At 48.1% G+C, this 27,935-nt stretch overlaps 1 protein-coding gene across 1 annotated transcript; it reads right to left on the bottom strand.

The window, feature by feature from the left end:
• Positions 1-42: 42 nt before the first annotated feature.
• C3H14orf132 (chromosome 3 C14orf132 homolog) lies at positions 43-25,926 on the bottom strand. Its single transcript, XM_049770749.1, has 4 exons — positions 25,887-25,926; positions 22,234-22,253; positions 21,505-21,804; positions 43-573 (listed from the first exon to the last, which is right to left on the bottom strand). Exons 1-4 carry the CDS (start codon positions 25,924-25,926, stop codon positions 349-351), a joined length of 585 nt encoding a protein of 194 aa, XP_049626706.1. The 3' UTR covers positions 43-348.
• Between the last annotated feature and the right edge of the window lie 2,009 nt (positions 25,927-27,935).

Raw genomic sequence — 27,935 nt, 5'->3', positions numbered from 1 at the left:
CCTAGAAGCTGGATGAGAATCCATGATTGGCAGGGGGCTGGATCTTAATTCTTCCCACCACCCCCCTACACCTCACATACAAACAGAGCTAGGTTCAGGTCCCCACAAGTCCCAGGGGTGAATAGTCACTCAAGGAGGCAGCACTCCCTGGCATCACCCCCTGGAAACACAGCTTTTAAAAGTCACCAAGCCGATGTTTGAGGTTCTGTCCCATCCGGTCTCCTGAGGATGGGGCTGGGAGGCCAGAAGTCGCTGCCTCCAACCCCATGGCCACAGGTGGGGAGTGATGCATCTGTGGGAGAGGACTCCGGGGCACGCCATGGGGGCTCCTGGCTCCAGTGCTCGAGCTCAGAAGGTGAAGGCGTACACCACCCCCACCACCACGATGTTGCCCAGAGTGGCGATCACGGCGATCCACAGCAGGACTGCATCATGGGAGGAACGGCTGGGTTCGTCGTTGGAACCCGAGCCTGGGGTGGCAGCGTGCACGTTGTTGGAGGAGGTGAAGAGGGAGTACTCAGTGCTGAAGTCCTCGTTGGATGAGTCCATGAAGGCGCCTCCCATCATGGGCAGCTGGGGAGAGAAGCGAGAGTTAGGGGGGACCTGGAACCAGAAAGAGCAACCCCACCCCAAATAATGTGACATGGAAACATGACAATGTTTGGGACAGTCCTTTGATTTTTTTATTTGGTTTTGGGGTCCTATCCTTTGATACTCAGGGCTGACTCCTAGCTCTACATTTAGGAATCACACTGGCAGTTTTGGAGAACCATGTGGGATGCCAGGAGTTGAACCTGGATTGGCTGCATGCAAGACAAACCTTCCTGGCTGCCACTATGGCTTTAGCCAGGTCCTTTGACTTTTTTAATCATGGCTAAACCTGTTTTATTTGTTTATGTTTTTTTTTTATTTCTGGACCACACTCAGCAAAACTCAGGACTTACTCCTGGCTCTGCACTCAGGGATCACTCCTGGTCATGCTCAGGGGACCATAGGGGATGCTGAGGATAGAATCCGGGCCAACCTAGATGCAAAGCAAAAGCCCTCTCTGCTGTGCTATCACTCCAGTCCCAACATTAGAACTGTTTGTGTGGAATTTGCAGCATGCCCTGTTTTTATTAGAAAAGAAAGGCCTCATCAGTCATCTTGACCTTAAAAAACAAAACGAAAAACAGGGGATGATGAAATTAAATCCAAAGCAAGGTAAAGGATGGAAATAAGATAGAATCAAAACAAGAAACATGGAAACAAGAAAACAATGGAGAAAAGCAAATTTCCTGACTCGGAAATCTAAAACACAACTTTGGGCCCCAGATCCAGGCCTGCCAAATACTATCCCACATAGTCATGTTGAATCAGAGGGACCACTCCCCCCCCCCCACACACACACATACACCAGTTCCTACAACCCTATTTCTGTCATTATGTCTACAGTATTTATTACCTTATGTTGTGGTTAGTTGCAGTGTGTTATCTGATTCCTGTGTGTTAATATTACAATATGTACATTGGAACCACACTGTGAGCTGTGTACTGATAGTGTATTCTAGGGACCAACATTTTCTATGTTCTACTATAGTTCGTGAAATACTTATACAGCATATCCTGCTATATTTATCATAGCTACGACTAGCCTTATGATAGCACAGCACATTATACTTAGCTAATGTCCTTTCATTACATTGCAGCACGGTTTTAGACTACTGTTTGTCCCCTGACACAAGGATAACTGTTCACTGCATCAAGCCTAGCTCCATATTTTGCTCTCCTTCTTATTATCACTATATCTTCAATCTCAGCTCATTTCTCTTTGAGTCCAAGGCATCCACTATCTGAAACATGGACTCATGTGAAATTGCTTTTTCGTTTTGTTTATTTGTTTTGGGGCCACACCCAGAGCTCAGGGATTCTTCCTGGCTCTGCACTCAGAAATCACTCCTAGTAGTTTGCCCAGGTGACCTTATGGGATGCTGAGGATGTAACCTGGGTCAGCTGCATGCAAAGCAAATGCCCTCCCGACTATTACTATTGTTTCAGTCCCTGAAACTGCTATTGAGTTAGCTTCATGTATATGCTCCAAGCTCTGTCGTACACTCTTGCTCTTTCCAAGTTGCGGTTCTGGTTGCTGGGCCACAGAAACAAGGCTATTTTTCACAAAACCAGAAAGCATTGCAGAATTAAGAAAACAACAACAATCAAGTTTATATCTTTGAAACTGTTGCCATAGAAACTCGACTACATTGGTCAGAGCTCTCCAGTGCTGATTATTAATAAGGAAGAGACGCTCAGCTGGGTTTGGGTTGGGGGTAGGTGGGAGGGTAATAAATACCAGGGGACCTCATCCCTGTCTTCCATTGTGCATCTGCTGATTTCAGAAGGCAGCAAAGCAGCCTGAGACCCTAGAAACAGCAGCTCAGAAGGTTCCCCCACACGGCTGTGTCCAAGAGCAGTGGGGATCCTACATGTGGAGGGGTTGTCTTACCTGGTGTGACTGCCTCTGTCAGTTCCACCCATGAGACACCCATGTCAGTGTCACGGGGACTGGCAGAGCAGCCCAGGAAACAATGTAGAGGTTTCCGGTCTCGTTAAGGGCCCTACCTACTTGGGCACCCTGAGTTAGTCAAGTCTGTCTCAGGGAATCCAGGACACGGTGGGCAGGAATCAAAGTAGTGGTCCAATGTGGGTCTGTACCCTCTAATCATAGTAAATTCCCTTCAGGAAGCAGAGTAAAGTTTGGGGTGTTAGGGTGATGGGTGGGTGGGAGATATACTAAGTCACCCACTGGTTCATTCATCAGCCCAGGGAGAAAAAACAAGAAATACTGGATTTTTGAACAAAAGAAGCAAGAGAAGGGCGTGTATGTGGGGGTTAACAAAAGTCCAAACAGAGCAGAGGGTCACCGTAAAGAGCAGGGAGCAGTGTGGTCTCCACCCCCCCCCCCCCCATGACAAAGCCACAGCCAGAGGCTGACTTGACAGAGATAAATAACAATGGCTGAGCAGGGCCCATGGCAGGTGAAGGAGAAAACATGTTTGCACCTTTTTCTGCTTTCATCTCTGCAGGAAAATGCCTTCAAACAAGAAAGTTTCTAGATGGGAAGCAGAGGTCAGGGCTTCAAGTGTTTGACTGCACACAGCAGCTGACCCGGGTGTGATCTCTGGCACCCCGCCTCCCTCTGAGCACCATCAGGAGTGAGCCCCGAGTGCAGAGCCATGAGCAAAGACTGTGCATTACTGGTTGTGGTCCAACCCTCTCTCTTCCTCCCCCCAAATCAAAACTCAGGATTTCCTTGAAATAAAAGAAGGTAATCTGGTAATAATGTCCAGAGACAATAGAGACAAAGGCCAGGAGGAACAGACCATTGGGGGGAAGCTTGTCACAAAGAGCAAGGGAGGGCAGTGAGGACAGAGAAGCAACATTAGGATAATGAGAGTTAGGAATAATCACTTTGGACAAGAACTGGGTGCTGAAAGGAGAAAAGTGATAGGCATGATATTCCTTCAGTAACAGTATTGCAAAACAGTGTCTAAAAGGAAAGAGAGAGAGAGAGAGAGAGAGAGAGAGAGAGAGAGAGAGAGAGAGAGAGAGAGAGAGAGAGAAAGAGAGGCAGGCAGGCAGAGGGGAGAGCAGGAGGGAAACTGGAGATATTGGTGGCAGGAAATGTGCACTGGTGAAGGGTGTTGGACATTGTATGACTAAAACTCAATCATGAACAACTTTGTGAAAAAAAGCTCAACTGGATTATGAAAAAAAATTGGAATCATGCTTAACTAAAGTAATTAAAATAGTAAATAAAATAAAAAACTCAAAACCCAACACATTTACACACACACTCATAGACATACACTCATGCCATCACATAAAGCCCCAGCAGTGCACTAAATTTTCCTTCCAACCCTGGTTGCTTCTTGTCAAACTTTTTTACATTCATTTTGGGGCTATACCCAGTGATGCTCAGGGGTCACTCCTGTCTCTGAGCTCAGAAATTACTCCTGGCAGGCTCGGTAGGACCCTAGGAGATGTCGAGGATCAAACCCTGGTGAACCAAATGCAAGGTAAATGTCGGTCCCATCTTAAGCAAAGATTTAACCTACAGCCCTTCCTGTTAAAGTTGGAGGTACTGAGGATAATCACAGTGCAGTGATCCCCCCCTCATCCTTCAGAGACTAGAGGAGAGATTGGGAATGACCTCAACTTTCAAAAATACATGACAAGGGTCTGGAGCAATAGTACAGTAGGCAAAGCACTTGCCTTGCACTGTTGTCCAGGGCTTAATCCCCTGCATCTCATATGGTTCCCTGGTTCCCACCAGGAATGATCACTGAGTGCAAAGCCAGGAGTAACCCGAGTGCCCACTAGGTGTGGACTGAAAAGGGGGGAGAAAAAGTGGCAAGACCAGAGAGCTAGGACAGAGGGAAGAGACTAGACTAGCTTCACATACAGCTTAGCTTTTATCCCAAGTACCACATGTCCCCCCCCCCCACCCACCCACCCCCGAAATCCTGCCAGGAGTAATTTCAAGCACAGAGTCAAGAGTAAGCCCTGAGCCCTGCCAGGTGTAGCTCTAAACCCAAATAATAATATAATGGAAATGGACCAGGAACATAAAATCCCCCCTCTCCACTGTCCAGCTGTTCCATTCAAGCTGCTGTGGCATCTGTTTACCTGAAATGCTTAGTTCAAATATCGGCAGAAATGCAGCTGTCTTAGAGTTTGCATAAAGATAAATCACTTCTGTCTGCCATAGAGCAGGCTGGGGGGACGAGGGAGAACTGGAGGTAAATCAGGGACACTGGTGGCAGGAAATGTGCACCAGTGAAGGGTGTTGCACAGTATATAGCTGAAACTCAACCCTCAACAACGATATAACTCTGTATCTAATGGTGATTCAATGGTGGTGAATGGTGGTGGGAATGTTGTACTGGTGATGGGGGGGGGGTGTTCTGTTTATAACTGAAACCCAACTATAAACATGCTTGTAATCATGGTGCTTAAATAAATATTTATTAAAAAAAAAAAAAGTAAGAAAGACAGATGAGAAAGGAACACAGATAACATCATAAGGTTAAGAGTGAACAAGGGGGCCCGGAGAGATAGCACAGCGGCGTTTGCCTTGCAAGCAGCTGATCCAGGACCAAAGGTGGTTGGTTCGAATCCCGGTGTCCCATATGGTCCCCCGAGCCTGCCAGGAGCTATTTCTGAGCAGACAGCCAGGAGTAACCCCTGAGCACCGCTGGGTGTGACCCAAAAACTAAAAGAAAAAAAAAAAAAAGAGTGAACAAGGGAACCATGAGACCCAAACCTTAACAATAAATGAAGCAGGAGACTGGCAGGAGAGGGAGGGATAGGAAGAACCTGGGAACACTGGTGAAGGAAAGCTGACAGTACTAGTGGGATTGGTGCTGGAATAGCGAATGTCTTAAACTCAACTATGAATAACTTTGAAAATCACAGTGCTTTAAACAAGTAAAAAAAATTTTTTTTGGTTTTGGATCACACCCTGCAACACTCAGGGCTTAATCCTGGCTCTCTGCTCAGAAATCGGTCCTGGGACCGGAGCAATAGTACAGCAGGTAGGGTGTTTGCCTTGCGAGCAAATGCTGGGTTCTATCCCGGCATTCCATATGACATTCCCAAGCCTGCCAAGAGCGGTTTTTGAACTCAGAAACAGGAGTCAGTCCCGAGTGCCAGATGTAGCCCCCTAACCTCCCTAAAAAAAAAGAAATTGCTCCTGCAGGCTCAGGAACTCTATGGTATACAAGGGATTGAACCAGGGTCACCACATGCAAGGCAAATGCCCTACCTGCTGTGCTATTTCTCCAGCTCCAAGTAAAAACATTTTTTAAATAAATAAATTATACAGCAGGAAAAAACTAAACAGAATGATGAGAGTTTCTCCAGGACCGCATAGTATCTGGTTGGGGTGTTAACTATTTGGGGGTCTCCCCCAATTGCTAATTCTGGACTTGGCTGTAGCTGTCCCCATATTGTCTTCAGCTAAAAGTAAGACAAACTCATCTTTCTATAAGTCCCAGATACTAGGTTGGGGCAGGGGAGTGACTCAAGGCCTCCTTATTCCCAGAAGATCTCTGCTTGAGAGATTTGTATGGAAGTATTTCTCAGTGCCTTGGTAAATCAATTGTTACCACTTGCTTGCATGACTTGCTGTTTCGGGAAATTCACTTTTGTTCAATTCAATGAAAAATGGGCCTGATGATAACTGCTGTGTTTGAAAATATTTGCAGAGCCAGGGTGCAAACAGCCCCCAGGGAAATCTCCAGCTGAAAGGAAACCAGCTTCCAGAGTTCCTTGGGTGATGTTTTGTAATAAGGGATGAACTTTAAAAAATGAGCCAGGATCCTGCATTGCCCTTTCATGGTGAGGTGAAACGAGAAGGCACTCCACATCATGACTTCAATGTAGGACATGCAGATTCCAGAATCTTTAATACAGAAACATGAGACCAACAACAGAGACTGTGTGATAAGTGTGTTGGTGCTACGGACAATGTCTTGGATCGAACAATAACTTGCCTGAGGCCTAGAGCTGGTCTTATGCCAGGAAACTTCAGGGGTAGGATCTCTTTGTATTTAGGCCAAGGTTATTCCTTTCCATGCCTCTCATATTTTGGTGGGCCTATGCAAACAACAATTGCCACTCTAACACCGTTTTTACTGTGCTCCTTTGACTCTAATCCTTAAAACGCACCCACTTAAAATTTGAGGTTAACTTAAGCTAATATGCATGTACATGGAAACGTAAAAAATACTATGCCTCTAATGTTTAAGGAGTTACGTAAGTTTGATGGCTTTAGATTGCCTTGTGTGCTGTTAAGAAATATTATAATGTGCTACAATCTGGGAACTTGAGGGACAAAGTAATTGCACATGGATTCTGTTTTATTTATCTTAACTTTCTTTGGTGAAAGTTCAAAGTTAAGATATCAGCAAGGGGACTTCTTCTGATAATTATTTAATGGGTGATTGTCCTTCCACTGTAACTTTACCTTATCCTCTTTCTTTGCATCTTTTGTTCTCATAATTCAAAATAAAAAAATTATAAAAAAAAAAATGAGCCAGGAGGGGCTGGAGCAATAGCACAGTGGGGAGGGAGTTTGCCTTATTCATGGCCAGCCGGGGTTTGATTCCTGGCATTCCTGAGCCTACCAGGAGTGATTCCTGAGCACAGAGCCAGGAGTAACCATTGAACACCATCAGATGTGGCCCCAAAACCAAAAAAAAAAAAAAAAAAGAGCTAGCACCAAGGTCCTAAAAAGGAGCCAGTGGAGTGCTGAGTGTTCGGAGGAGGGAAGGAAAACCTTCAGTGGTTAAGAAATTTCTGGTAGAGTAAAACTTTCTTAAATTGATGGGGGCCACAGTGGAGGGCTTTTGCCTTGCTGTGGGTGACAGGGTTTGATCCCTGGCACCCCATATGGTTCTGAGTCTGCCAGGAATAATTTTTGTGCAGAGCCAGAAGTAACCCCTGATTAACACCAGCTGTGGCCTCCAATGCCCAAATATAAATTAAAAAATAAGAGAAAAATCTTGGGGCCAGACAGATAGCATAGCAGTAAGATATTTGCATTGCATGTGGATGACCCAAGATGGACCCAGTTCGATTCCTGGCATCCCGTATGGTTCCTGAGAATGCCAGGAGTGATTTCTGAGCACAGAACCAGGGGTAACCCCTGAGCATCGCTGGGTGTAGCCCCAAAACCAATCAATCAATAAATAAATAAACTGCTTTAAAAATAAAGTATATTGTGTATATGTATACACAATGGAATATTATGCAGCTGTCAGGAGAGATGAAGTCATGAAAATTTCCTATACATGAATGTACATGGAATCTGTTATGCTGAGTGAAATAAGTCAGAGAAAAAGAGAATGACGGAGAATGGTCTCACTCATCTATGGTTTTTAAGAAAAATGAAAGACATTTCTCAACAATTTTCAGAGACAAAAGAGAGGAGGGCTGGACGTTACAGCCGACCTCATGAATCTCACCACAAAGAGTGATGAGTTTAGTTAGAGAAATAATCACATTGTGAACTATCCTAACAATGAGAATATATGAGGGAAGTGGAAAGCCTGTCTAGAGTACAGGTAGGGGCAGGGAGGGGAGGAGGGATATTTGGGTCATTGGTGATGAGAATATTGCACTGGTGATGGGGGGTGTCATCTGATATGACTGAAACCCAACCACAATTATGTTTGTAACCAAAGTGTTTAAATAAAAATATTTAAAAAAGTATATTCAAAGAATAAGAGAAAAGTCAGCAAGGGAACAGGCAGAGTCAAGGAAAGAACTGGGCAGGCTCTAGATGTTGGGGCCCACATTCAGATTTGGAGGTGGGGAACTGACTGGGCCCAGGTTTCTGGGTCCAGGGCAGCAGTACAGACTTTCACATGTCCCTTCTGGGTCACAGGGGACAACTACTGCCCCAGCTCAGGTTTAACAAGGAGACTAAGAGATAACCAGCGCCGGAGAGGAGCCCTGTCTTGCACCCACACCAGGCACCACTTGGAAAGGTAGGGCCTCCTCTAACCACCTTGTTTGTACTCACAGTTTCAACAGAGCAGTCCCCCCAATCAATGAGCAAATGGGGACCCTCATGGCCTCAGTCTCTGTCTTAAAGAGAGGTTAGCTAGATAAGCAGCAATCAGGCAAAGCAAAAACCAGGCTTCGTATATGTGAGACTTCCCACCAGGCAGACTGTAGAGGAGCTGGGGTCTGGACTGCAGTCAGCCCTAGATTCTGGAATCAATGCAGAAAGAAGCAATGGCCCACGTGCTAGAGACAGGGCAGTTCTACGGTGTAACTGGCACTTGTCCTACCTTCACCTGGACCCAGGTTATGAATTATCCAGTTGTATGAATTCTCCTGACACTTTGCATCTTGTTCTCTCAGGTCAAACTTCCTCCTGTCTATAGGCAAAAAGCAGTTTCACAGTCCCCATTTGTGCTGGGATGATTCTTAGGGTGGGAGACAAGGAACTCAGAATGTTCGTGTTTCTGTAGCTTATTTGATGTGCAAAACTCTCTGGTTAGCCCGGGCAGGGTCATTGCTCAGGGATCATTTTCTCCAGCTCCCACACACTCAAGTGGTCCCCGAGACCACTGTCTCCTCAGTTGCAAGGGGGAGATCTGATCCATGGCATCATTCTGCAAAGCCAAGGATGGCCCAGGTCCACGAATACCCCCAAGGCAAGAATCTTTGAGCACAAAGAATGTGATCCCAGGGGGCCAGAGTGATAACACAGTGGGGACAGTGTTTGCTTTGCACATGGCTAACTTAGGTTCTATCCCAGCATCCCAAATGGTCTCCTGAGCCTGCCAGGAGTAATTTCTGAGCACAGAGCCAGTAATTTCTGAGCACCACCAGTGTGATTTTTCCCTATCCCCACCAAAAAATTAAAATGCAGCCCTGATAAAAAGGTCAGAAAGAGTCAGACTGGAAACTTTACCCCTTAGCAGTGCGGATACACAAATTATCTCCCCAAAATGGAGAGAAGAGAATAACCCCTGAGCACTGTAACCCCCCCAAAACAAACAAACAAGAATGTGGCCCTGGCATGCTACAACCAAGCTTCCCTGCATGAAAGAGGGGGAGATTTCTACATGTGGGTCTCACTGATCTCTGGTCCAAATCAGAATCTATGTAATGCTGGACTACCCCCTGGGCCCAGAGGAGGGAGGAATTCCAGAGGGACTCACTCTCAAGCAGCTCTGGTGCTGGGAGCTATAAACCCTTTCTCCAAGAGCCTCATGTCTCGGTCAGCATTTTAAAAACTATGTCAGGCAGACATGCAGATGCCAGCAGTGTAAATGCCAGCAGCATAAATGCCAGCCCCTCTGTGGTGCCTGAGAGATCTGTGCCAACCCCAGTGCGGCAGGTGTGTGTGTGTGTATGTGTGTGTGTGTGTGTGTGTGTGTGTGTGTGTGTGTGTGTGTGTGTGTGTGTGTGTGTGTGTGTGTGTGTGTGTGTGTGTGTGTGTGAGAGAGAGAGAGAGAGAGAGAGAGAGAGTGTAGTCTTGATGCAACTTTGTAAATAGACATGTACTGAGAGAACTCAGTAGCAGTGTGGGAGGTCGACCAGACTTTTATGAGACTTGACAAAGGATATGAATGATTTTTTTATAAGCATATATATATATAGTTTGTTTGTTTGTTTTGGGGCCACACCCTGTGATGCTCAGGGGTTATTCCTGGCTATACACTCAGAAATTGCTCCTGGCAGACACAGGACCATATGGGATGCTGGGGGAATGGACTGCTGTTCGTCCTAGGTCAGACGCGTGCAAGGCAAATCCCTTACTGCTGCGCCATCGCTCCGGCCCATCATATATATATATATATATTTTTTTTTTATTTAAACACAAAGTTCTTTATGATTAAGTTTTAGTCATACACTGTACCCAGACCTGAGAGAGGGGTGGGGGTGTAACTGCCATCTTGTACCTCCTCTCCCTAACTCTCATATTATACCCTTTCTACTGAATTTTCCCATTTCTCATTTCTCCACATATCCACATAAATATTCTCTCTGGAATCTTCTGGACATGACGGATCACCTCCTTGAATCTAGCCCTGATACTTTTGTTAATGTGGCTCTTGGGAGGTGAGCCCGCCTTCTCAGGCTGCTCCTTCCAGTCTCAGTACAGAGATCTTCTAGGAGTCAGACATAAACAAGGAGATGAAAACTCAGACTGAGGGAACTCAGAGTGAGGGCTGGGATGGTGGGTCCAGGAGGAAGAAGGAGGAACTAGAAGGGGTGGGAAGGACAGAGGGAAGGGAGCTGGAATGAGGAAGGAGGAAGAAGGAAGGGGAGATGAGATGGAAAGGAAAGAAGAGGGAAAAGAGGAGAGGATGAAGAGGAAGGAGAGAAAGGAGAAGAAAGAGAAGGGGGAAGTGTGGAGAGGAGGAGGGTTAGGAAAGAAGAGGGGAGAAGGAAAAGGAAAGAGGAGGGGCTATGAAAAAGAGGAGGGCTAAGTAAGAGGAGTGGGAAAATGGGGAGGAAAAGGGAGGGCATGTGGAGAGGAAGATGGTTTTAAAGAAGGGGAGGAAGGAGAGGAAAGAGGAGGCAGAGTGGAGAAGAGGAGGGTTAAGGAGGTGTTAGGGTGTGGGAGAAAGGAGGTCAAGGGGTGTGTGTGTGCATTTTCCAAGATTCCTTCCTGCTATGGGCCTCCCCACCTCCCAGGTGTGTTGGGGGGGGGGGTTCCACCCAGGTCTCTGGCACTAGCCAGAAGAATCTGGAACAGTCACGTCAAATCTGCCCACACACAATGGCCGTCAAGATTTGGACACACCCTGTGTCTGGGTTCAGGGCCCCTGCCCCTTCATAGGTCCTTCCCTGCAGCTCCGAAGGGCCTTGGGTCCAGCTCTGGCTGGAGGGGACCTCATGAGGGGCGCATGGGGTCCCATCCCAGCTTCCTGCACAACACAAAGTCTCTAGGCTCAGTCCCCATGGGTGATCCCACAGGAGGGTCTGGCCACTGGGATCCCTGAGACGAAGGGCCAGTGAGCTCAGGCAGGACTGGAGGCACAGAGTTCAGGGTTTCAGTGGGGACTTGGAGTCCTGCAGGCACATGTCACTCCCCAGTTCTCCCTGTGTCCTCAGAGTCACTGGGGTCAGGTCTGAGCTCCTTTCTCATCAACACTCCAAGCTCCGTGCTGGGGAGACTACAGATGAGGGTTCTTGGGGGTTCAGCTGTTTACCTTCTTAAATGAGGTCCTCTGTTCTCACCACTTCAACCCTCCATCCACCCAGGGAAGGTGCCCTAGAGCTGAGTGTCAGGATGGAGGTCCAGAAACCACCCTGCTCATGAAGCTCCCCAAACTTGGGCAGTTGGATCACCCTAATCATCAACCTGCACCCCCTAATCCTGCCCTGTACACCCAGAAAAGGCCACAGCAACCCAGAAAGGACCTTGGTTCACCTACTCACCATCTGGGTTCAGGTGTCTGTGAGGCCAGTGCATGCAGGAGCTGCATTTGGGAGCAGTAGGGCTAGAAGTGGAAGGCCACAGGCAACCTTAGGACATGTATTATCCCCTTTCTACATGGGAAGAAAATCAAGGGCTGGGGGTGAGAACCATATAAACATGCAGACCAGCTCCAGAGCTTTCTGCTTCTGGCCAAGACTTAAAAAAAACAACAACAACAACACAAAACAAAACAAAACAAAAAAACAAGGACTGGATGTTCCCTTGCAAAAGCAAGTGACAAAAATGAGCAAAGCTGTTGGGAACAGGGCTGGTATGTGATTCATGAAGGAAAGACATGCTTTGTTTGCAAGAGATGTGGGTTTCAGCCTGGGAAATGCCAAAAGGTGTGTGTGTGTGTGTGTGTGTGTGTGTGTGTGTGTGTGTGTGTGTGTGTGTGTGTGTGTGTGTGTGTTTGTGCGCAGGCGCGTGCGTGCATATGTGCGCATATAGGTGTGTTTTCAAAACAGTGGACTTCAGACAATGCAGAGCCCTGAAGCAACAATGCAAACCTTTTAACCACTCCTATTTACTACCAAAAGTGGTCTCTTGAGGTGCAGAGCAGGAAAGGAGAGAACTCCATCAGGCCATGAGTTCCTGATTCCAGATCATGCTCTGTCACCTACAGTCAGGGTGCCCAGGAGATGCCCTTGGCATCTCCAGTGGAAGACCAGGGCTTGTGTGAGAGGGGAGCCTTCCCCCCAGGGAAGGCACCTGGTACCCTGAAAAAGCACCCTGTTTCACATCTCTGGAAAACCTCCTGATTCTCAGGGTATCACAGGGCATACACAGAACAGCCTTGCTCCATAGAGAGAAATAACAATTCTGTGACTTAAGGGTTCCTGGGCCTGCTTGCTAAATCCAAAAAGCAAAAAGATAAAAAAAAAAAGAGTTTCTCCCCAGAGGAAAGGTCAGAAAGACCTGCAGGTATGTAACAAGAGAAAAGTGTTCGAATTAACTGTCAATCCCAGGGTTCTTATAGTCTAGAGCAAATGCTCAGATTTTTTTTCTCCCTGAATCAAAACAAATTTATTCCCCTTCAGCCTCAGGGGGATGCCCCTCCAAAATGCAGCCCACACTCTCTTCCAGACAGGAGTCCTGAGAATAAAAAAAATATTTAAATCCCTTTCATGAAAACATAAAGTACAACAATACAGGCATTTAAAAACAGGCCTTTATTTGAGGAGCTGGAATGATAGCACAGCAGGGAGGAAGTTTGCCTTGCACACGCAAACCGAGTTAGATCCCCAGCATCCCATAGAGCCCACCAAGTCTGCCAGTGATCCCTGAGTGCAGAGCTAGGAGTAATCTCTGAGTGCCAAGGAATGTGGCCCCAAACCCAAAACCAAAACCGAAACACTTGAGATGATAAATAATTTGTATTTTAGGTTTTGGGGCCCTACCAGCAGTGCTCAGGGCTTTCTTTTGGATCTATGCTCAGGGATCATTCCTGGCAGAACTTAGTCTCATGCAAAGGCAAGTACCTGGCCTGCTCATCATACTACCCTGCTGCCCCAGCAAATTTGTACTTTAAATGTCGAATTTTGTTTAATGCAGAGCCGTGGCTAACAAGAAGCTTTCCGTGTGCAGATTGCTGCCCCTCAGTTCTGTGTCTGGGTTCTGTTTCTGCTGTGCTAGAGCCTTTCAGAAGAAGCCCATAGGCTCTCTGGGTAGCGACAAACACTTAGATCATATAGTGGCCTGGTTGCCTTAGTTCGCAGAGAATCATGATTAAAATACTAATGAGTTGGGTTTTCTCTAAGGGGTATATGTGTGTGTGTCGTGTGTATGTGTACTGTGTGTGTCTCTATGTATGTGTATATGTGTATGTGGTGTCTATATGTGGTGTATATGTATGAGTGTGATGTGATTTGTGTCTGTGAGAGAGAGGAGAGAGGGGGAGAGACAAAGAGAGAAGGAGAGAGAGACAGAGAAAAGAAAAAAATGCCTTTCCCAGAGGCAGGTAGGAGGGAGAAGGAGAGGGAAAACAGACATTGGTGGTGGAAAATGTTCATGGGTGAAGGGTGGCATACAGTGTTTGACTAAAACTGAATCATAAAGAACTTTGTAAGCACGTATTTAAATAATATATATATGATGGGCCGGAGCGATGGCGCAGCGGTAAGGGGTTTGCTTTGCATGTGTCTGACTTAGGACGAACTGCGGTTTGATCCCCCAATGTCCCAGATGATCTTGTGTCTGCCAGGAGCGATTTCTGAGTGCATAGCCAGGAGTAACCCCTGAGCATCACAGGGTGTGGCCCAAAAACAAACAAACAATATATATATATATATATATGTTTATAAAAAATAGTCATTCACATCCTCTGTCAAGTCTCATAAAGGCCTGGCCGACCTTCCACACTGTTACTAAGTTCTCTCCAGGACGTGGTTATTTACAAAGTTGCATCAAGACACCACACACACACACACACACACACACACACACACACATACACACTGACTACGTGCAAGGCAAAGGCCCTACTGCTGTGCTATCTCTCCGACCCCAAGCACCTTTAGCTTTTTGGGGCAGCCACTGTGTGCCCAGGCAAAGACAGAACAGGAAGGTCCTGGCTCGAACTGTCATCAAGAGATGCCGCTGGACTCCTATGTGACTATCCCAGGCCCTGCTTTCCCTCCGTGTGCCCGAAAATGTCTGCTGTGCTACGAACTGTCCCTAAGGTCTCTGTCACTCACACGATGGTCACGTGCTGGGGAGGACCTGAAGAGGGGATCCATACTGCAGGAAAGAAATGATCAGTCTGTTGGCTTCACTTGCAGGTGCTCTGGAGACCCCAAAGCTTAAACAATCCTGTGGTTTTGTTTTTTTTTTTTGGGGGGGGGGGCACATCCAGCTGAGCTTTAGGGTTTACTTCTGGCTCTACACCTCTGGCTCTAAGGGGTTCAAGGAATCATTTAGAGTGCCAGGGATCAAACTTGCATCAGTGTATCAAAGCAAGTGTCCTACTCACTGTATGATCCAGGCCCCCCTCATGTGTTGTTCTATCCTACCCTCTGAACCAGCCTCTATCCCATCCCTATAGAGGCAGTAGAACCAGTTGACAACGCTCAGCATCAATTCACCCTAGTGACAACCCTTAGAGCCAACCAAGGCAGTTTGGAAAAAATATGCAAAGAACTGGGTGCTGAAAGGAAGTTAAAGGGATATGCATGATACCCCTTCAGTTAAAAAAAAAAGGAGGGGGAGAGAGAGAAAGTGAGAGGGGAGAGAGAGAGAATGAGTGAGAGTGAGTGAGAGAGAGAGAGAGAGAGAGAGAGAGAGAGAGAGAGAGAGAGAGAGAGAGAGAGAGAAAGAGAGAAGAAAAATGTCTGCCACAGAGGCAAGCAAGCAGTGGGGAGGAAAGGGGGAAAAGCAGGAGGGAAACATTAGTGGTGGGAAATGTGCCCTGATGAAGGGTGTTGGATACTGTATGACTGAAATTCAGTAAGGAACAACTTTGGATTTATGAAGAAAAAACATCCTAACTGTATTACAAATAAGCTTGCAACCATGGTGTTTAAATAAAGTATTTAAAAAAAAAAAAGGAGGGGGGAATAGGGCCTGAGCGATAGCACAGCAGTAGCACACTTGCCTTGCACAGGGCCAACCCAGGACAGACCCCAGTTCAATTCCCAGAATCTCCTATGGTTCCCGAGCCTGTCAGGAATGATTTCTGTGCGTAGAGCCAGGAGTCACCCCTGAGCGCAGCTAGTTGTGACCCAAAAAACAAAAAAAAAAAGGAAAAATAAAAATCCTGTGCAGCCGGTTTCTCCAACGTGTGTGCCCACACCCCAGTTTTGGTTCTGTCATTTCTCTGTTGTTCTTTACAACTCCGCATCCTCAGTTCATCAGTGCATTTCTCTAAGACTGACACATCTCCTTTTCTTCTAGCACTCTCCTGCTTACTGGAAAAGTCCCTTCCCCTTAGAAGTTGTCTCCACCTTCCTTAATAAAACAATGTTGCTTCACTGTCTTCTTCTGAAGTTCTTTTTAAATTTTTTTTATTTTTTTTTGGGGGGGGGGGCATACCTGGCAGTGCTCAGTGATTCCTCCTAGCTCTGATCAAGGGACCATATTAAATGCCAGGAATCAAACCCACATCAGCTGCGTGCAAGGCAAGTGACTTAACCTCTGTGCTATCATCATTATGCTGGCCCCTCTCTTGAAGTTCATGATCTGAGTAGAGATTGGGCAGCCCCCTTCTTTTCCTGCACCTGAACCTGACGCCCATAGAGGCACAAAAGGGTGACAAAGGACAGCACCCAGCTATACAAGGCAAGTGGGACTCAGATGTGGTCTGACAACTGCTTTGTGAGGTTGGCAGGACCATTGTGGACACACAGCACATCTCCCCATGGACAAGCTCCCCTATTTCAACAAGCAGCCTCGAGTCCCTAAAACCGAAGAAAGGCTCCTGGAGCAGAAACTCACTGCTTTTCCAATTTCTGGTCTTGTAAAATGAGTGAGCCTTAGCAAGCCATGCCTACAAGCCACTCACTAACTGAAACCAAAGGCCTAGTCATTGAAACAGTAACAATGAAACCACCTCGAGGTTGATTGCCCTGTTTTTAAAATGCCAGTTTAGGGGCAGGTGAGGCAAAGTGCCTGTCTGGGATCAGCAGACCAAGGCTCCATTTCTATCACCACACACTGCAAGAGCAACAGCAGCTCAGCACCTCATTCCAGTCAGGTATCTCCCAACACCCCAAATCTGACCTGTTGTGCTCCACTCTCTGAGATCAGCTGCCTGCTTCCAGGGTCCCTAGCCTCGGGCTCACCCCATGCTGTCTGCATCCTTGATGCAAAGAAATGGTGAACAATAACTTGCAGCCTCCAAAGAGGCTCTTTCAAGGCTGTGCTATGGCAGCCACCAAGCCCGTCCCAGTCCCTTCTTTCTCCCTTCCCTCTGCCTGCAACCTACTCTTGCCTTTCTACATCACAGCTCTGCACACTTCAAACCTGCTACATCCCAACTCCCAGGAGCCTTCCTGTCTTCCATTCTGTCATGTGTCACATAGCAGGGACACCCCAGGTCTTGGTACTCTGCAGGGCCACCTGGCTAAGAGGTGCAAAGGACGGACTGTGTCCCCATTTCAGATGATAAAAGGTCTCTCCCTGAGACCCCAGCCACTCACTCACTCCACAGCCCAGATTATTATTCTGCTAGGGGCTTCAGACCCCTTCCGTGTTTTCCACAAAGAGCTGTTGAATTCCTGCCACTGTGGTTGCTTTGGAGACAGGCTATCTGAGGGTGATCAAGGTGAAAGTCCTGGGGTGAGCTGAGTCGGGTGTAACTGATGCCCTGGGAGTGACCATGATGCAGAGGAAATATTGTATATTTAGCAAGGCCGGAATTGCCCACCATCCCCCACAGAAGAGAGACATGCAGAGGATAGACTCTCCAGAACCTTCCAAGCAGCCACTTTCCTGCTTACATCGGATTCTGAGAGCAGAGAAAGGAGCTGAGAAATACCAGAGGCTTTTTTTTATGTGTTTGTGTGTGGTTGCATTGTTGTTGTTTTGATTCTTGACCACGCCCAAGGTATTGTGGGTGACTTAGGGCTCTGAACTCAGGGTTTGTTCCTGGCAGGGATTTTGGGATGTTGGGGTGAGGCATTAACTCTTTCCAAGCCCAGAGCCTAGAGCACATATGAAGCAGAGGAACTGGTAGCCAGCTTGGGCAGCTAATGGGAAAGCTCAGGCAGCCACTGGAAGGGAAATCCCTGTGAAAAGGCTTTTAGGCTGTTTTAATCTTGGACCAAATGCAGTTTCAGAACAGGGAGAGACTTGGGTTGGGGAAGTAGGAGAAAGTCAGACCTGGCTTCATTAGATTCTTTTTCTTTTTCTTTCTTTTGTTTTGTGGCCACACCCAGCAATGTTCAGAGCTAACTCTTGGCTGTGTGCTCAAGGATCAATCCTGGCAGTGCTAAGGTGACCATAGGAGATGCAGCGTTTAGAACCATTTGCAAGGCAATCGTCCTACCTTCTGTGCTATCACTCCTCCCCTTGATATTTTTTCTTGATCTATTCTAGGAATCATTCTACATGTGATCAGTGAAGCAGTCAGGCACACACAATCAGGCTTTGTCCACAGCTCCAGTTTTGGGGGACTCCCCCAGGCTTTGATTTTGGGGGGGGGAGGATTGATTAGGCCTCACTCATCGATACTCAGTGGTTACTCCTGGCTCTGTAGTCAGTAATTAAACCTGGTGGACTTAGTCAGGGAAGAGGGAGGGATCCAGATAGACTGCCTGTACCAAGTACCCTCCCTGCTGTACTATATCTCTGCCTTCCTCTAAGACCCCCCCCAAAACTTTGAAAGTTCTGCCTACTCACTACCCCATGGCCTGTTGATTCCCATCACCCCTCTCACCTCCCACAATTCCAGCCCCCAGAATCTCTCCCAGAACCCCTTACCCTGAGACTCCCTGCAGGTGGCCTGATTTCATTCTGGGCTCCCTCCCTCTGTACCCTTGTCCCCAAGTTTCCTAAGAAAAGACCCCACCTGTTGCTTTCACCCACCAGGTTCCTGAAGATAAAGAGGGAGAGGGGGAAGGGAAGTGAAGACCCCCAAAGTCAGGTCTCTGGGCACACCTGCCTGCCCATCCCCTTCACTGTCCTGCTCAGCTCTTACCCCTTCCCTCACTGGGAAGAGCTGAGTTCATCATAGCTCCAGGGCTCCAAAAGCGCCACCAGGTGCACCCCTCTCACTGTCTTCCTGCACCTCTGCCTTGTGTTGACCTGCACAGGCACAATTGTAGGCTCCTCTACCTGCCCACCAGGTAATCCTCAGGTCATGGAGGCCAGTGACTCAAGGGGTGGGGAACACCAGTGTGGGGGCTCCAAGGGACTAGTTAACAGCCCCCACATGGGAGGGGCGAGCTCAGGCAGGACAGCAAATGCCCCATTAGAGCAGAGGTGTCCTGGGAAAGAGGGAACATTGAGGGGACAGGAGAGAAGAGTCATCCCAGCACCCCTGCCTTGTCCCCAAAATAGGTTCTTCCTGAGAGTGAGAAGCAGTGAGGGGTGACCTGGCTGATAGGAGATGCTCAGATCTAGATGGGTGTAGCTAATCACTTTAAGCACACACCCTGTTTTAACACCCAGAGCACACACCCTGCTTTCCCTAATCCCCTTAACCAATCTTCCCCAAACCTGAAGCACACACCCTGTTTTAATCTCCTCTCACATCCTACCAGATTGGCTTGCATAATCCACACCCTACTCTCCTCTAATATAAATATCCCTTTTTCACCTACAATTAATTGATACTCTCCGGATGTGGCTGGTGTATACTTCCTTGTGAGTGCTTTACTCGCCTGAGATCCAACCTCACCAGTTACTTCTACATCTTGGGATCTGATCTTACCAGCTTCATTTACAGACAGGAACCCTACTTTTCACAATAGTGACTAGAGCAATAGGACAGTGGGCAGAGCATTTGCCTTGCACGTGGCGGACCTGGGTTCAATTCCCAGTATCCTATAGACCTCCTAGATCCTGCAGGAGCGATCCCTGAGTGCAGAATTAGGAGTAAGCTCAAAGCATCAGTGGAACCCAAAAAAAAAAAACAAAACAGTGTGCCCTGCACAATTCGTCAGCTAAAATGGTCATCCTGGTCAGTGGTGTGGGAATCCCAGACTGCCTCATGGGCTTGAGAGATTTCCACTAAGAGGAGGGTAAATGTGTCTTCATCTGGTACCTCACAGACACTTGGCCAGTTCCAGGATTGGCGGGCACTTTTGTTTCTGTTCCTCAGTTCTGAGATGTGATCAATGCCCACATATCTGAGCTGGGAGGAAAAACTTACCACATGATACTTCATAGTAAACAAAAAAAGAGAGAAGGCTACAAAAAATAAATAAATAAATAAAAGAAAAAATAAAAAAAATGCAGTGTCTGTGCTGAAAAAGCCTGTTTATTTTGCTATGTTACCATGGCAACTGGTGACGCTACAGCTAGCCTGGGGGAGAGCAAGGATCAATTTAATCTTGTAACCATGGAGACACCAGTAGTTCTTAGGATCCAAGGGGGGAGAGACAGAGGCAAATGGTATGGCTGCCTGTGAGCCCCTTTCCTCTTTAGAAATAAACCTAAAGGGGGCCTGGAGAGATAGCACAGTGTTTAGGGCATTTGCCTTGCACCTGACCGACCCAGGTTCGAACCCCAATATCCCAGATGGTCCCAGGAGCACTGCTAGGAATGACCCTGAGTGTAGAGCAGTACTAGATGTGGCCCAGATGTAGCACAGCCAGTTATCAGTTATCAGGTGGGTAAACGCCACACTGTCTAATGTGGCCCAACACTCCGTCAATACGTGTAAACACGGAGCAGGTAGAAAAAGCCCCCTTGGGGTTCAGCACTTCGGAAAAACTTGTGAAGAGGCACTCTGGACCTGCCAACCTGACCCCGTACTCTCCACACTGGATTTTGCTGCTACTTTGGGTTAAGTTTTTTTTTGGGGGGTGGGGAGGAGAGGAGAGGAAGAAAGTCCCTCAAGAGCTATTATTCCCTGGAGAGGAAGACAGCCAATGCCCCCTCCCTCTGTCATCACACATCCAGGAGAAAAGGGAACCCCCAGGACTCCTCCACTCTGGGCTCCTCGCATAATCCACCCCAGGGAAGGAGTACGCCTGGTGACTTCCTGTCCCAGATTAAGGGCCTCCCTTCCCAGCGACCAGATAGTCTGTGTGCATTGGGGACCTCGAGATGGAAAGGCCCCGAGGATGGAGAAGGCCCCGCAGCCTTTGTTCTTTCAGTCTGGGAAATCTACAGATCAGCAAAGCTGCCCACTTCAAGGCCGCTCTCCCACTGTCCCCCAAGGCACCCCATTAAAGCTCAGGAGGTGGGACCCTATTTGAAGCCATGGGCTGAGTTCTGGTGGCAAAGAGGCCATCAGAACCAGACCCAGTGCAAAAACAATACAAGGGCAAAACCGGGCTGGTACAAGGCGGTTCTCATCATCTTCGTGGGGGTGAGGGTAGGAACAGGCGTGGGGCCGGAGCTGTCCTTCAGAGGGGAGAAAAGTGAAGGCTGGGGGTACCTCGGGTCACCAGCAAGCGACAGATATACTCGGAGTCTCCACAAAGATGCCAAAGAGAGGAAGACGAGGTTGTCCGCCAGCCAGGTACGCGCGGACATGGGGATGCCCACGCCTTGGAAAGATCCGGGACACCCGAGGGGGTGGGAAAGGGCGGACGGGGAGAAGCAGAGAAGGGGCGTCTGATGCTGCACCGATTAGGCGCACCCTCCTGCTCCAGAGATGACCGGTGGGCACCCCTCGAGCAGTGCCCACCGCCTCCCCGAACCCCCTGGGCTTGCAGCCGCGCCCGCTGCCCGGGAAAGGCGCACCAGGTGGGCGCTCGGCTCGCCACAAAGGGCCGGGCCGGGATTCTCCCGTGGGCGTCACCGCCTCGCTCCAACCCCGGAGGGGAACCCGGCTTGGAGTGAGCCAAGCCTCGGATCTCCCGAAACTTGGCGTTCTGCAAGTGGGGCGCGCGGGGAGGGCTCCCGTTTACCTGCGCGGCCATAAAGGACAGATCCATGGCGCTGCCTTGTCTCCTGTGCTCTAGCCGGCTTTGCTGTCGCTGTTGCACTCCCGCCGTCTGCAGGCAGGCGGGGAGCAGACGGAGCAGCAGCAAACCGGCGCCCCGAGACCCCCGCAGCGCCCTTGGCTCCAGACAGTGGCCGGGCGAAGAGCCCGGAGGACGGGGGCGGGGTGGAGGCGGGGAAAGGGGGGCTCCCCTCCACGTGACCACTGTCAGTCCCACCCCCAGGGGCGGGCCCCGCGTCCTCCCTTGGCTTGGTCCAGCTTCTGCCTGTGTGGAACGAGAAACTGAGGCCTGGGATCATGCATGCGCACCGCTAGTGGACTGTCCGCCGCTCACGGAGCGTGCTACTGATGGCTCCCCGCAGGGGGGCTTTTTGGGGAGTCCAGCCCCAGCCCACCCAGGGCTGGGTGTCGCTTTGGGCTGGAGGAACAAGATAACTGGTTGTGGCACCACCACCGGGCAATGGGTGCTAACTCAACACCCACTGGCACCATTGTTGGGGTGCTCAGGATTAAGGGAGCTGGAGGAGGCGAGCATCATGTCTGCACCCCCACAGTCTGTAGCGAAAGGAAAGGCCCCATCTTAGAGTGGCCCGCGACAGGAATGAGTGTCCAGTGATGTGCCTTCTGGGTTTTTCAGTGACAGTCAGCCTAACTCGCATCTCTGAACCATGAAAACCAGGGATGCAGGTCTCACCCTCAGGCCTAGTGGCTGGTCTGGGGAAAGAGGGCGGACATTGCCCAGTGTTCGAAGGGTGGCCGACGGGGAAGGCTGTGTTCTAACATGTCTGCAAAGCTTCCTGGGTTCTTTCATGCCCTAAAGCCTACAACAGAGTTAAGAGATACTGGAGTTCCAGGTTTCCCTGTAGCCAGGAACCCCCTCAGCTGCGGGGTGAGGTCACGCCTTCATTGTTTATTATGAGCTGCACCTGTGTGTCCCCCTCACTTTCCCTGTGGAAATTGTCCCCCAGTGAATGTGCTGGGAGATGGGCCTGAGTAGTATCAAGGAGGGTTGAAAGTTCCTTATGCAAGAAGCCTCAAGAATCAACTTTCTTGGTTTCTACATCAAGGATTAGTATTTCCCTTTCATCTGTTCATCTCCTGCTGACCTAAAAAAAAATTCCTTCCCACCTCTAGACTTCCAGATACTCTTCTTATTTTTCTTCTGTTTTGTTTTGGGCCACATTCAGCAGTGATCGGGGCTACTCCTGGCTCTGTGCTCAGGAATCACTCCTGGCATTGCTCGGGACCCTATGGGATACTTAGGATGGAACCTGGGTTAACCGCATACAAGACAAGGGCCCTCCCCACTGTGCTCTGGCTCCAGTCCCAAAATACTCTTCTGTAGGGTTTCTTTTCTTACTATCTTTATATTTCAATCCCTTGGTAACTGATTTTTTTAGATGCATTATAGAAGCAATTTTATCTTTCCCATATCAGGATGAAGGATTTACAATTGATTCTCATTAATAGATGTTTTACAGCAAGGCAAGACTTTTCTTGAGTGGGTCTGTTTCAAGGTGGCCTGTCTGTCTCATTGGTGGTTCTTTTATCCTGACACCAGGGTTGCCCTGACTTTGTTACTCTGATGGTTAATTTTCTGAGACCTAAGCTACCCAGAGACATGGTTCAACCTGATGCCAGAGTACCTATGAAGGTGGAGATTGGCATTTGCAAGATAGATGCAGAGGTTCCCTCCCGGTGTGGACTAGGCCTCTCTTTTGCAAAGCCTGTTCCAGACAAAGATCTGGTTTCTCCTCCACACGGGCTGTTCTAAACTTGTGCAAAGCCCAGCTTGGCCGTACTTACTTTTATAAATTGCACAACTGATGCCAAGTCAGGAATCTCTACCTAGCCCTAGTGCTTGGAAATTTTCTCTTACTTTTTTTTCTAACATACTTGTAGCTTTATGTGGTACTGAATGACAATGCCTATGATTCATTTGGATTTCTCTAGCAAGTTCTTGGTTTCCACATTAAGGCTTACTATTTCTCTTTTATCAGCTCTTCTACTGCTGACCTAAAAAATTCTTTCCCAGACTTCAAAATACTCTTTTTTTTTTTTATTTTGTTTTGTTTGTGGGCCACGGCTGGTGGTACTTAGGGGGTTGCTCAAAGTGTTACTGCTCTTGGGTTAGGAATCACTCCTGGTTAGCTCATATGGGATACAGGGGTCGAACCTGGGTTGGCAGTGTGCAAGGCAAACATCCTACCTGCTATACTATTCCTCTGTTTCCCCCCCCCCCCCCCCCGCACACAAAAAAATCTTGATTGTATTTTGTTGTTGTTGTTTGGGTTTGGGGTTTTGAGTTTGTTTTTTTTTTAAATCTGGGGGCCACACCAGGTGATGCTCAGGCATTGTCCCTGATTCTGCACACAGAATCTTTCCTGGCCTGCTCATGGGATCATATGGGTTACTGAGGATCAAACCTGGGTCGTCTGTGTGTGCTAAGTCCAGGAGAATGATGCGCCGTTCAAAGACACCAAGACCACAGTCTCATGCAAAAGCAGGGGGTTTATTTTCTTACAAGCATATGCAGGGGCTGCGCTAGAATCCAGCATAAGCCAGAAACTGCCAGCCCCGAGCCATGAGCTTACAAGCTGTATATAGCATTTCAAACAATAGAAAGTTACAGTAGATTGATTTGCTTTAGGAAGTTCATGATATCTGGCATTTGCTCAATCACATTTTTGCAAGGTGCAGGTGCAAGCTTACAGGGTTAACATGACCAGGTTAGAACCATGTCAGAACAGAAAGAAAGTTGAACTGTAACTGGGTCTACAAGTTCCCACAATTGTGAAGGGGGGTAGGTGATCAGGGCAGTCAGGGAACTCAGGGGAAATTTTTCCTTTACATGTGGAAGGCAAGTGCTCACCCCATTGACCTATTGCTCTGGTCCCTTCATTGTTCTATATAATCTCTCTGTTTCCCCAAGTGTGTTTTCAACCCATACTTCTCTTGGGGCTGCTCATTACTTGCTACTTATCTATTTTTGTGTGTGAAAGTGAAGCTGGGCCTCAGATCAGTGTTAGACAAGGTCCCCCAAATAGGAACAGTTTATCCTCAGTGTCTCCTTCCCAGCTTCTTCATAAAGAGCTACAGATTAAGTGTCTCCCTCATTATGCATCCTCCTCCTTTGTAGCTAAGATGGAGAGTGCTCCAGGGAACTAGGTCACAAGTGGATTTATTGTTCATGCTGGTGTCCCCTGGTCTGCGGTCTGCTCTTCCCTAGTAAAGTCCCTTCTGGAATGTGCAGATGGATAAGTGGTTCTAGATTCCACCCACCTGTTGCTTCCCCAGGGGACCCTTTCTTCCACATGACAAAGGGATGGTCCCAATCTTGAAAATATGACAATTGTCCTTCAGGTGGAAATCCTCAGAGCTCTTCCTGCCTTTTGGAATCTGGATCCTATGTCAGATCCAGATACCACAAATATCTCAGCTGGTGGCTATTTGCCTGATCTCTTCATGTTAAAAAAAAAAAACTTTTTGGAGTCGGAGAGATAGCATAGAGGTAGGGCATTTACCTTGTATGCAGAAGGTTGGTGGTTCGAATCCTGGCATCCTCTATGGTCCCCCGAACCTGCCAGGAGCGATTTTTGAGTGTAAAGCCAGGAGTGACCCCTGAGAACTTCCAGGTGTGACCCAAAAACAAAAACGCACAAAAAAAACTTTTTTTTTTTTTAAATTTTGGGCCATACCTGGCAGTACTCAGGGATTACTCCTGGTTCTACACTCAGAAATTGCCCCTGGCAGGTTCAGGGAACCATATGGGATGTTAGGGATCAAACATAGGTTGGCAAATACCCAACCCACTGTGCTATGGCTCCGGCCCCAAAATCCTTTGTTTTGATACAATTTCTTTTATCTTACTCCTTATATGGCTCTTGCTTTATGTATCATAAGTAAACTTTTCTGAGTTTGAGATTGTGGCACCTTTACCCCAAGAGGGTGATCATTCATTCTAGCTTTGATTTAAGGTCTAGGGCAGTGGTCCTCAAACTATGGCCCGAGGGCCACATATTGTATTTGTATCTGTTTTGTTTCTTCATTGCAAAATAAGATATATGCAGTGTGCATAAGAATTCGTTCAAAAGTTTTGTTTTTACTATAGTCAGACCCTCCAATGGTCTGAGGGATAGTGAACTGGCCCCCTGTTTAAAAAGTTTGAGGACACCTGGTCTAGGGTATTTGATTTTTGTTTCCTAGATTTTGGGCTTACTAATGGCTCTATGTTCAGTGATTACTCTTGCTAGACTCAGGGGTCCCTGAGGGGTGCTCGGAATTGAATTTGAGTCAGCCATGTGTAAAGGAAATGCCCTCTCCACTGTACTATCTCCAGTCTCCTACCGTCTATTTTTCTGTTCTTGGTGTCAAAGCTGAGATTCATCTTTAGCCAAGTAGATGTTCAGAGATGCCAATGATGACTCTTCCTCCTGGAATCACTCAGGATGCCCCCTACACTGAACTAGATTGGGGGGGCATTCATTCTCACACCCCATCTTGGCCTGCTGATCCCAAACATGAGAGTTTACTTCAGTTCTAATTACATGATACCTTGCTGCCTGCTACACTGATGGGTCGCTCCCTCTTAGGAACCCAGAGCTGACACTCTGTCCTCTCTACCTAAGCTTTTGGTGTGTCCCATCCTAGAGGAGACACCTTCCCAGACCTATATGCTGAGGAAATGTGGGTATCCTCTTCCCCAATTTCTTATTTATCCCACCTGAATGATCAGAACTGCTCACACCTGGAATGGGTGGGTAGAGGAGTTTGCATGGGGGGAGAGAGAAGGGATAAGAAGGAGAGTTAGAGAAGTGTAGGAGAGGCATCATCATCAGAGATTCAGCATCAGATTCAGTATCACCAATTCAGCATCAGATTCAGCATTAGCAACTGAGCATCATCAAAGAAGCAGCAGCAACTTCACTAAAGGGAGTTAGTCAGCCTGGAAGCCAATTCGGAAGCCCCATACCAGCTGAAAGGGAGACAGAGGCCGAGAGAGCCAGGAGTAGAGAAATAGCTGCAAGGAAAAGGCTTTGTATAAGAGGTCATGTGAGGAGGTGTGCATGGTGGTAGGGACTATGAAATAAAGCTGGCTGACTCCTGAAACTTCATCTGACTACTCTGTGAATCTCTCCTCTCTCACCCTGCAACCTTCAGACCCACCAGACCATAGGGGCTTCGGGAGCCAGGTCAAGCCCAGAAAGGCCGCATCATCCCCTACCAACTCGAGGCCTCATTAATTAATTTATATTAAGACAACAAGGAAGGTGTAAGTCACTGTCCCCACAGAAGTTTATCCTGAACAGTCCAAGTGAAAACTGGCTGGTGTAGGTCTCTGATTTTTCTCATCTATCAGCTCTGTCATGAACAGATACTGGCACCATCAGGGCACCCAGGAACAGTCCTGCATGTGGGGCACTGCATAAGGGAGTCTGCCAGTGAGGGGGCCTGGCTATGGGGCAACAGTTTCACCCTGCTCCTCTGTGTATCAAAGGAATGACTGCAGGTGATCATTCCTCCCAGAGAAATAGATCCAGGTGTGGTCCCTATGTCTCAGCTCTCTGTCACACTGTCACCAGGGCTTCGTTCCATCCCACAACACCCCAGTGGTTTCCCTGCCAGACCTAGTTCTGATCTTCTCCTCTCTCTTCCTCACCTCTCCCCTCCCCTCCCTCCCATCCCTTCCTCTCCCCTCTTCTCTTCTCTCCATTTATTTCCTTTTTTTTTGTTTTGTTTTTTTGTTTTTTTTGTTTTTTTTGTTTTTGGGCCACACCCAGCAGCACTCAGAAATCACTCCTGGCAGGCTTGGGAGACCATTCGGGATGCTGGGAATTGAACCCAGGTTGACTACGTACAAGGTAAATGTCCTACTGCTTTGCTATCACTTGGCCCAGTCTTTCAGCTTTTGAAAGCTGGCTTTTTCCAACCTCATTTCAAAGTTGTGTTTTAATTTTTTGGTATTGGCGAAGGAAAACCACACTGGTGATGTTCAGGAGTTTCTTCTACTTAGAAATTACTCCTGGCAGGTTTTTCTTGATCTGGAAGCTAGCTCTAGCCGGCATGGGGTCTGGGGATACCCCAGGTCGAATGCCTTCTCCCTAGCTTGGGGGTGTCTCCCCCTCCCCCCCCCCCCCCCCGCCTCCAGGCCTTCCCTGGGAGCTAGCCCAGGCAGCCAGAAAAGGTGGGTGTTGGGTGGTCCCTCCTGAAGGGAATCCAAAGCTTTCACCACCCTTCCCCCAGCGAAGAGGAGGGGGGGCACATGGAGGAGGGCTGGTAGATCCTGGTTTCCCGTTCTCTACTGAATCCTTTCTTGATCTGGAGTCTAGCTCTAGCTGGCATGGGGTCTGGGGAGACCCCAGGTCGAAGGCCTTCTCCCTGGCTTGGGGGTGCTGA

The sequence above is a fragment of the Suncus etruscus genome, chromosome 3 (assembly GCF_024139225.1).
Source record: "Suncus etruscus isolate mSunEtr1 chromosome 3, mSunEtr1.pri.cur, whole genome shotgun sequence".
In the NCBI taxonomy this organism is placed as follows: domain Eukaryota; kingdom Metazoa; phylum Chordata; class Mammalia; order Eulipotyphla; family Soricidae; genus Suncus; species Suncus etruscus.
The sequence above is the reverse complement of the archived record's forward strand: the minus strand, read 5'-3'. Positions and strand labels throughout refer to the sequence as shown.

Bases quoted from the DNA above. Each gene is read 5' to 3' on its own strand.
- C3H14orf132 (XM_049770749.1), bottom strand. From the start codon at position 25,926: ATGAATCTCAGCTTTGACACCAAGAACAGAAAAATAGACG. The intron at 21,805-22,233 runs GTGAGACCTGCA...CGTTCCACACAG, and splicing joins ACCAGCCACTAGGCCTGAGG to GCAGAAGCTGGACCAAGCCA. The intron at 574-21,504 runs GTAAACGGGAGC...TTCTCTCCCCAG, and splicing joins TGTCCTTTATGGCCGCGCAG to CTGCCCATGATGGGAGGCGC.